This window comes from Manihot esculenta, chromosome 16, assembly GCF_001659605.2.
Source record: "Manihot esculenta cultivar AM560-2 chromosome 16, M.esculenta_v8, whole genome shotgun sequence".
NCBI lineage: Eukaryota > Viridiplantae > Streptophyta > Magnoliopsida > Malpighiales > Euphorbiaceae > Manihot > Manihot esculenta.
This window is the reverse complement of record NC_035176.2, coordinates 17242629-17253342: the sequence shown is the minus strand read 5'-3', so window position 1 is coordinate 17253342 and position 10714 is coordinate 17242629. Positions and strand designations below refer to the sequence as shown.

The following is a 10714-nucleotide window of genomic DNA, read 5'->3' as shown; positions in this document are numbered from 1 at the left end:
TCATTTATTGAAATGACAACTTATTAAAATATTATCATTTCAATTCCACTTTTATAAATAATTTAAATAGCAGTTTTTTTTTCTCATCATTCTAATAATAAAATCAAAATTCTCAGCCATCTGACCTACAAGGATCTTCATGTTAAACATTTTCCTTAGAAGAAATGGCGCGCCAAAGGTGTCATTTCACAAGAGATGTTTATGTCGACCAAAATCTAAAGGCTTCTTATTGTGGGACCCATCTCAGATGTATTTGCTTATATATAATCACCTCCTCCTCCCTTCTTCATGCCTCCACCCCTCACTCTCTTTACCCTATCAATACTCACACTTCTCTCTCCTCCTTTTTCTGCTGCTTCTGCACCTACACTACCACAGTAACTAGCTATTTCTTTGTCGTTTCTTTTGTTTTTCAATTGCCCCAAAGATTTAAGGGCAAAGGGTATAGTTGTTTTGGTTGGGGGGGTGGGGGGGGGGGACACGTGGCAATAGAAAATGAAAGAGAGTGGGAGAAAACAAGGTGCAGCATCACCTTGCGCAGCTTGCAAGCTATTGAGGAGAAGGTGTGCCCAAGATTGTGTATTTGCTCCTTATTTCCCAGCAGATGAGCCCCAGAAGTTTGCTAATGTCCACAAGGTCTTTGGTGCTAGTAATGTGAATAAGATGTTACAGGTTCCTCTCTCTCTCTCTCTCTCTCTCTCTCTCCACTAAAGTCTTCCCTTTTCACTATATATCTTACTTAAAGACATGCGGGTGTTTTATTATTTCTCTTAGCTTTTTTTCACTTTAGAAAATCGTAATTATTAAAATATAGCCTTAATATTATAAATTTTTGAGATTTAATACAATAATTTTATAGTTCTTTCCAAAATGTCTAATGTAATTAAATTATAGTTAATTGATTTATGAATATTTTGAAGTCAATAAATTACTGCAATTGCTTTCAATTATCATGAAAATGATGCAACGAAACTATATATTCTCTATAAATATAACTTTTTTTAATAAGCATATAGCATTTAAAATTTTATTAAATATAAATTACGAAACATATTCTAAAACTTCAAGCACTCACAGGTTTAATATGATAATAAGTATATATAAATAAATCTAAGAGATTTTAAGTTTTACTCTCTCAATTTTCAATCTCTATTTTTTTTTTTAAAAAAAACTTCAATAGGTTATATGTTAAAATTTAACATTAGATAGCTAATTTATGTAAGTGAGAGTTGTATGAGGGTCCACATCTTTTGTCCTAGTTATTTTATTATATTTTGTGCATATAATAAATATATTTCAATTTTTTTTATTGCTGCATTGCATTATTCATCCTTTGCTTCTCCTCAGCTCTCTCTTTGTACATGCAAAATTCTTCAAGAGATTTCCATTGTTTTTTAAATATATGTTAAATATTTTAGAAATATAACTTCATTTCTATCTTTTATTTAAAATAAACAAATATTCAATTTTTATTATTTATTTTTCTTGAATATATCCCGTACGTAATGAAATGAGAGTTAAATCTCAAATGGCTAATGTCATCCAACTACTAAGTTGAAAAAAAAAATCAATATATATAATATATTGTTTTTGTTCTTACTAAATTTTGTGTAATTAAGTTGAATCTCTGTTGGCCGGTTGATCACTTCAATTTCAAAATTTAAATGAATCCTTCTTATAAATTTTACTAAGATTTAATTAATTTAGTGCTTGATCTACATCAAAACACGTGAGAAATTAATTAATTTTTTTTTAAAAAAAAAAAACAAAATCACAAATAATTATTGAATACAATCATAAAACACATCATATTGTTAAGTGAAAATTCAGAATCAGAATCAGAATCAATTCTTAAAAATATATTATATTATATTATTCAAAGAGTTAGTTAGTTATAAAAATCAATCTTTGGTGAATTACAAAATAAAGAGTTAGCCGTAAAGATTGAAAAAAGAAGAAGAAAAAAACCTAAGCATTTTAACAACCATATACTCATCTTTGACATGGATAGTGAAATCAACATTTTTCTAACATTTCTTCATGGGCCTCATCTATAATGTTTTCATCATGTTTATTAACTCTTTGATCAATTTTAAGTAATTTTTTCCAAAACATTTTAATTTAAAATAACAACACCCAAATATATATGTTTGTTTCATTTGCAGTACATTGTAATAAAATGAATTAGACTGATAAATTAAAAATTAGACGCACTCACAGATTTAATCATATGGTAAATGCATCTAAGTAAATATGAAAAATTCCAATTTATACTTTCACAATCCCTAATTTTTAATTAAAAAAAATAAAAAATTAAACCAATATCATTATATTTTAGTGTTTTTTTCTTTAAATAATCCAATTTATCTGATCCATATGTGATTGGGGGAGAGAAAAATTTCAAAAGGACGTTATCTCTTATTCTTTTAGAAAAAAAAATTATGATATGTATGAAGAAAAAGACAGCCACAGGTGTATTCGGTGCAAAAGAAATGGCAGCACACCAAAAGGTATCCTAAAAAGTTAGAAGAAGCTAGAACCATGAAATTGACTTTATTCATATTTTATCATATATATTAATTAATAATGTAATTCATTTAAAACCCTAAAAACTAAAAATTAATTTCTGCAAAATTGGCAGGAACTACCAGAGTATCAGAGAGGAGATGCAGTGAGCAGCATGGTGTATGAAGCGAATGCGAGAGTGCGAGACCCTGTGTACGGCTGCGTCGGTGCTATATCATCTCTACAGCAACAGATTGATGCACTCCAAACCCAGCTGGCGCTGGCTCAGGCGGAGGTGGTGCACCTTCGGGTCCGGCAGACTACCATATCACATCATCAATTTCAATCTGTGCTGAGCCCTACTAGTCCGCCGAGTAACAGCGGCTCTCCGTCGTCTAGACTCGTGGGATCACAGATCAGGCCCATGTTTGACATGGATATGGTGGACCATGCAAGCTTGGGAGAATCAATGTGGTCGTGCTAAATGCTTTTTCCTTTTTCTTTTTTCAAATCCTAATTAATTTCTTGCTTTGGACTATCTAATGATTTGATGTTTTTGCACGGGTTTTGTTTCCACTTGGGTACTTAGAGAGGTATAGCACTGCTAGTAGCGGTGGGGATGATTCACCTACTTTATTTTGGATTAACTATATTGTATATATATATTAATTTGAAGATTATATACAGTAAGTAATTATATAGTTTATTATTGATTTGCTTGTCTGTGGGGCAACCATATATTAGGCTTAATTCTTTGGTGGATTGCACATCATTTTCGCAAGTTTGAGCCATCTGCGGTTGCTTGGAGTGGACAATTAAGCCTCAATTCATGCTTTTACTAATATGCATTCATTGTAGTATTTAGATTTATGAGTTTTTTCATTAATTTTATCTGTTAAATATTATAAAAAATTTTAGTGAATAAATTTTTTATAAGTTTAGAAATTAATTAATAATTTTTTTTTAAATTAGTAAAATATTTAATGGTCAAAATTAATAAAAAAAATTAATTAGTAAATTTTTTAAAATATCAATAACGTTTTAGTTTTTTTTTTTTTTAAATTGATAGAACAACTATACTAATAGGCCATTTTAGATGCAGTGATTAAAGCTTATAAATAAATAATTACCACATAAGTTTTATGATTGTTTATAGTATAGTAGAGGTGATTAGGATATCCATGCATTCATAAAATTCTATTTATATATAGCGTGTATGTTTATTAGTATATTTCCTATAAATAAACTTGAGACCATCACTCTCTAAAGGAGTTTAAAAAAAAAGTTATATAAGGTGTATTTGGAGCAAGAGTTGATTTGAGTAGAGATGCAAAGGCCCATTATCTATATTTTATCCAACACGTGAGATTATTAAAATTTATAAGATAATGAGAAGATTAGTCATTAATTTAGGAATTTTTAATTCTTAAAATTTAATAGAGATTTTCTTAAAATTTGATTGGTCTAATGAATCAACACTTAAAGAGAAATTCAAATAACATGAAAACGCTTTTGAGTTAGATTAAATCAATAACATGCATTTGCATAAACTTTCAATTTATTTGGTGGGATGAAACATGTTAATTGAGAAGTGCAGTTAATTTTGCTATCCTAAGAGAAGACACACGGCAAATTAAATTTAAGTATTGTTAAATTAATTATAATAGTCAATTTATTTATCAAAATTTTTTTCCTTTAACTTGAAAAACGTTCATGAAAATACAAGTCACTATGATAATAATAATAAATAAATTAATTACAATAATAAATTTAGTAATTTATGGTTCAATTTAAACCATACACAATAAAACTGTATGAACTACTTAATCTGATAAGTGTACTTTTTTTTTTTATAGTAAAGCTTTTAATAATAAAAAATAATCACAATATGTCTCAATCTTAAATTTAAACATTATCTTAATTATTGTGATTTGATGATCTGACATCCATAAAAAGATAGAGTTTTAGTATGTGTGAGTAAGCTTAACTTGAATGGTTCACGCCTTTTTCCTTAATTCCTTTTTTCCTTTTATCCTCTAGTGATATATAACCGCCACCCTGTTATAATGCCACCTGTCTCTATCATATAAGGCCGTACGTATAGACGTACTCTCCCTTTCTCTCCATCGTCATGTGGCTATTTAATTCTCCTCCGGCGCTTGTGCTGACAGGGTTATGGTGTAGTTGGGTCCATTTCCCCACTGACCCATCATGTCAAGTGAACTGGATCCCTTTCAATGAGACCGAGCCCCGGCCTGTTCGGATGTGGTTTGAGTTGTGCGCTAATGGATCACTTGCATAGTGGGCTTTAATGGGTTTTAGGCTTGACTTTCCTACGAGGGTTCGACTATGGCCTGAGTGCCGAGGCCCAACGATGATCAAATGCCCCTTTACCTACTCATTAGTTATTCTATGATTAATGAGGGGGTAAATCCCAAAGCCTCAATTATGACCGCGCGGCTCTAGGAAGGGTTTTATCAAAATGTCTTTTCTCTGCCTTTACCCATTTTAAATTCGTATTCTCGATTTTGCTCTCGACTCTTCTTCTTGCTTTACTCTCGATAACCCGTTCTCTTTCGCCTTCGCAATCTTTGCTTCGAGGTACGTCCCTCTCTTCCCATGGCTTCCATTAGGATTTCCGATGTTGTGGATTTGATATTCCCTATCACTCCTTCTTCCCTTTTCAATTTCTTCTCCAAGGAGTATATCAATATCTCCATCTATAGAATTAGGGCTCCTCTTCACAATGAGAGGATTGTCCTCCACAACCCAGCTCTGATGGGCTTGATAGACCCCAGCAGGGTCATAACTTGATTTTCTTTGTTAAGCAACGTGATTTTGAGCTGACTTTTCCTTTCATCCCTTTTTTCATTGAGGTTTTTACTCATTTCTGTGTGACCCTTCGCATGTTATCGCCAAATTCTATCCTTTTCATGTGCTCCTTTGAATCTGTCTGTTTGTGCTGGGGTTTTACCCTTCTGTTACTCTGTTCTCCATCTTCTTCCGCCTTATTTGAGCTAATCATGGTTTTTATTACTTTGCTCCCCGGGGAAGTTTGTCTATCTTTGATGGGTACAAAGATTCAATAAAAGACTGGGCTGAGGCCTTCATGGTAGTCAAGCTAAAGGAGAGCTCAGGGATCAGCAGGGATGTTGATCTCTCTTGGAAGGAGGTCTTTTAGGGTTGCAATGACCTTTCTTGGCTGTCCTTAATGGACCAGATCTGACTTCTTCGACTAACCTCTGCGCGAAAGAAGTATGACGTCGAGAAGTGCATGTTCATGTCTAACCTCCGGGACTGCCAGGAAGCTCATATTGTTAATGATGGTTTTCCTATTTTTTCTCTTTTAGTTGTATTATATTTTTTTTTCAGTTATTCTGAGTTCTAACTTGTGTGGCTTTCTCTTTTTCAGCTTCTACCTTGCCCATGGAGAACCTTAAGTTGCCGAAAAATTTCACCCTATCTAGGGAGAGCATAAAGGCCACACTAGAGGCCTTCAAGGCTGGAAGGTCTATGGCTGACGTGACTCGCGAAGTCTTCCAAGATATTGCCCTCGCTTGTGTGAGTCGGACTCCTGCTTCTGCCTCTGCCCGAGCATTGACACCTGCTGCCGGTGGCTCTCGTTCTGCAGTCTCAAAGGCCTTCTGCTCTTGGTAAGGCACCGGCTTCGGCCAAGTCCTCGGCAGCCCCTAAGCGGACCTCTAAAGAGCCCATCGCCATTAGCGAATCTTCCTAGGCCAGTTCCCAAGGAGGTGTGGAGATTGCTCCTCTAGACATCCAACCCTTCAAATCGTAGTTGCTGTCGTGATTGAAGGGGCCACCGGTAGGCGACTGCAGACCTCTGAGCCTACTTTTGAAGTTAGAGCTGCTAAAAGGGCTTAGGCCATAGATCCTGCTAAGACTGCACCTCCCCCTCCCGCTGCTAAAGGGAAAAGGGTTGTGGAGCTTCTATCTTTTGCCCCTGACAACGAGTCCCTCAACACTGCCGAGGTGACTCCCGAGTTTATGGCGGCTTTTGTGGCTGAGATGCTGCGTGAGAAGATGTTTGGGGGAGGGTCTCCGATGTCTCTGATCCCCACTTCCTTACTCTCGCCAACCATCTAGTCTGCTCTACTAAATAGTAGGCGGCCTTCCATTCGCAATCTCGAGAGGACCTAGGAGATAGCTTGAGAGAAATGCTCCTCATGGTAAGTCATCTGCTTTCCTTAAACGTGTTTCTATTTTTTAGTCTCTTCGTAACTTTGTTTGCTGCCTTTCCTTGATAGGCGTTGGGTGTGTTCATGGAGATCGATGCTCAAGATCAGTCCCTCCAGAGCTCGATGGATCAATGCATCGCCGAAGAGCGTCGTGAGGAGAACATTATGGCTATTGGTGAGGCCCGCGGGAATATCATTGAGCTTCAAAATCAGATCGAGGACCTCACCAAATGGCTAGGAGATATGAGGGACGAGATCGGTAGGGCTTTTGAATGGGCTTCTGTGGTGGAGTCTCAGTGAGACGAAGCCTTGGCGCAGTTGTCTGCTTTGGAGGAGTCCTACCTCCAGCATGATGAGGCTAGGGCTTAGTGCAATGAGGCTTTAGCTCATGCTGCTATCCTCCAACAAGAGCTTAATAAACGTGTCGAGGACCTGAAAGGCATGGCCTTGGCAATGGAGGAGTCTCGCCTTCAGCAACAACAACTCCGCCAAGAGGTCAGTGCTCTGGAGGAGAGATGTTCTGCTTTGTTGAAGGATGCCCGAGCCACAAAGGATAGGGTCTAGCAGGCCTGAGAGGAGCACCTTCAGGAGTATAAAGACTCTTCCGAGCTTAAAGATATAATTCATCGAGGTTGTGAGGCGCGACTGTAGGAGTATAAGGCCTCTATAGAGATGAAGGAAGCTATATATAAGGAGGCCTTCCAAATGTTCGCCTCAGGCTACAACTAGGGCTTAAAGTCGGCTAGGGATGCCCCCTCCACTCCGTTGGCAGACCTACGAGCTCCAAAAGTGGATTCTAATGGTGAGAAGGTGCGCTATAGAGAGGACGATAACCCTTTGCCCAAAGGTGCTCCTCGCTTGCCCCCTGGACCTGAGGGAGAGGATACCGTAGATAAACCCTTAAATGACTTAGTTAGTTCAGGTTCCCCCTCCCCAGCTACTTTTATAACCCAATCGAATAATTAATAAAGTTTATATTTTCTTTGATTTACTCGTGTCTGTTTTCTTTATCACTCTATATTTAAATTGTTTTGTATGTATTGCTTGTGAATCTAGCTGGACCAAATTCTCGTAAATCTTAACTTTAATATGTATTCTGCTCACCTACTTAAACAATTTCGGGATGTGTAGTTCCTGCATTTTTTCTGAGCTAGCGGCCTCTTCGATCTTGGTTTATTTACGTTTGTGCCCCTTTGGGATTTAAGCAATTTTCATCCTATGAGTTCGGCCAAGCCTCTTAGCTTGCTTAATCCCATTTACTTATGTTATTTCTGTACATACGGCCAGCGAGTCCTGCCAACTCATTGGCTTACTCATTTTAACATACTTAGGATATTTTTATGTATTTAGATTGTGAGCCTTACTTAGGTTGAGAGCTCATTTGCACTATACTTAGTCTTTTTTGTATGTTTAGCCTATGAACTCGTTTCGGCTGTGAGCTCGGCTATATTATATTTAGGTTATTTTTTGCGTGTTCAGCCTGTGCGCTTGTTCGGGCTGTGAGCTCGGTTACATTATACTTAGGCTATCTTTCGCATGTTCAGCCTGTGAGCTCATTTAGGCAGGTTTTCTTGTTTTACTCCACATTTGCCCAAGGCCTTTAAGTGGGCTGAGCTCGTTTTTATGGTATTGGGACCTCTTTTTCCTCTAGGTCTAGCCTTTTAATTAATTTCGATTTAGGTCTTTCTGATTTTGTTGAGATTCATATCCTTTAATGAGGTCAGATTTGAGCTCACGATGTGTAGTTCTTCGTTCTGATCCTTTAAGTGATGTCAGGATCGAGTTTTTACCCATTGTTCATGGGCATTCCGAACTCTTTTTTTTTGGATTTGGTTTTTGTTTTTTGCTGCGTCGTACTTGAGCCGAGGTCTTGTTTTAGGTCGGCTGTTTATTGCTCAATTTTCCCTTGAGAGGCTCGTGGCCTTTGTTTAATGTCATTTTTCTTGTGCTGATTTTCTTTTTCCCCAGCCGGTTTTATGGTGCCGACGGTCATGTTTCAAGATCGGTCACCCACCTCACTGGGGTCTTCTTTCCTTCAGCCGGTTTTTTAGTATCAGCGGTCATATTTCGAGTCCGATCACCCACCTCATTGAGGTCTTCTTCCCCTCAGCCGATTTTTTGGTGCTGGTGGTCATATTCCGAGACCGGTCACCCACCTCACTGGGGTATTCTTCCCCTCAGCCGGTTTTTTGGTGCCGGTGGTCATATTCCGAGACCGGTCACCCACCTCACTGGGGTCTTCTTCTCCTCAGCCAGTTTTTTGGTGTCGGTGGTCATATTCTGAGACCGATCACCCACCTCACTAGGGTCTTCTCCCTCTCAGCCGATTTTGGAGTGCCGGTGGTCATTTTTCGAGACCGTTCACCTACCTCACTAAGGGTTTCTCCATTTCAGCTGGTTTTTAGTACCGGTGGTCATTTTCCGAGACCGGTCATTGACTGTGCGGTTGTCAAGGCTGGTCAAAAATAGCCTTTTTGATTATCCACAATTTTACAATTGTAGATAGTGGTAAAAGGATCATATCCACTAGGAATTGATACTTACCTATTCTTCTATCAATGACCAAGTAAATAAACTGAAAATAAAAGTAAAATGGGGGTTTTGAAGTTTAATGAACTAAAATAGAATTAAAAGTAATAACGTAAAGCAAATAATAAAGTAAATGAAATTCAATAATTAGGAGAGTCTAGTTGAAGTATTGGATCCATTTCAGTTGTTGGGTTTGATCATTGACACTTAGGTTCTTTTATTTGGCTCAATAAATTAGTTATAGGGGTGGAAGACGCTCCTCACCTCCATATCCCTCCTTAAGCATAGATTAATTAGGAAATGTTCACTAATTAATCACTAATTAACAAGTTGCCAAGGAACGTTCTTGGGGCTTTTGATTCATACAACTGTTAATTGCATTAAGAAATAGAAACCCAATTCTAGCTAACCAAACGTATGGTGATCTTGAACTAGATTATGCAATCTCTTTACTTTTTATACCAAGAGTTACTTGTGTTTGAATAATTTAAGCAATTACGGACTTAAACTACCCAAACTAACAAATTATCACTTTGCAATCAAGAATCAATGGGCCCTATTGATCTAAACAACAAGGTAACAATAGAATTAAGCATGAAATTGCATAAATATTGATAAATAAAAGATGAACATGATAGGTTCAGATCTCCCAATCCATTAACAAACTGAAATTTCACCTAATTTTCAACTAGAAAATAAGGTTTCAACCACTCATGGCTGAAACTATCATCAAAAATAAAGAAAGAAAGCAAGAAGAAGCAAATCGGCCGACTAGGCGGTTGCTGGTGCTGCGGCGAACTGCTGAGGGTGATGATCTCTGAAAATCAGTCATCTCTTGGCTGCTGGAAGGCTGTCTATTTATAGCTGAATGGGGAGCCCTAGATTAGCCCTTGATTAGATAGAATTCTTTTCCAATTTGGACTTTAATTCTCTTTGCAATTGTGTTTTTTTTGTGTTTTGGACTCCTTGTTGGGGCGGAATACTATTGCTGAGGTGCCTGGTATGCTGCTTATGTGTCTTGAAGTGTTTGAGATAGGATAAACTTCTGAAAATTTGAAATTATGGGTTTCCCGCGTTTCTGCACAATTCTGCTGCAAAATCTGTTTGGACGACTGTTTAGGCAAACAGCCAGCCAAATAGTTAGTTCTGTGCTATCTGCTTTTCTGTCTCTGCTCTGTGAGAATTGTTTGGGCAACTGTTTGGGAAAACAGCTGGCCAAACAACAAGTCTGCACTACTCTTTATCCTTCTCAGTTTCTACTGTAAACTTGGTTTGGGCAATTGTTTGGGCAAATTGATCTTGGTAAACCAAAACTTGACTTCTTGGCTTTTTCTTCCATTCACTTGGGCAGCTTCCTTGGCCATTCCTTGAGGGTAGTTTGGCCAAACAACTTCGGCCAAACCATCTTTTGGGTATTTTTAGGCCAAAGAAGCTGCTCAAGTAAATGGAAGAAAAAGCCAAGAAATCAAGCTTTGGTGTGCTAA

The 10714-nt window shown here is 37.3% G+C and overlaps 1 protein-coding gene across 1 annotated transcript; it reads left to right on the top strand.

Moving 5' to 3' along the window:
- The first annotated feature begins 275 nt into the window (after positions 1-275).
- On the top strand, positions 276-3228 carry LOC110603480 (LOB domain-containing protein 4). The gene is made up of 2 exons (XM_021741217.2): positions 276-672; positions 2642-3228. The coding sequence occupies exons 1-2, from the start codon at positions 496-498 to the stop codon at positions 2987-2989; spliced, it is 525 nt and encodes a 174-aa protein (XP_021596909.1). The 5' UTR covers positions 276-495; the 3' UTR covers positions 2990-3228.
- Positions 3229-10714: the final 7486 nt, after the last annotated feature.

Excerpts from the sequence above, each read along its gene's own strand:
- LOC110603480 (XM_021741217.2), top strand. The coding sequence starts at position 496 with ATGAAAGAGAGTGGGAGAAAACAAGGTGCAGCATCACCTTGCGCAGCT. Across the intron at positions 673-2,641 it reads ATGTGAATAAGATGTTACAG|GAACTACCAGAGTATCAGAG; the intron begins GTTCCTCTCTCT and ends CAAAATTGGCAG.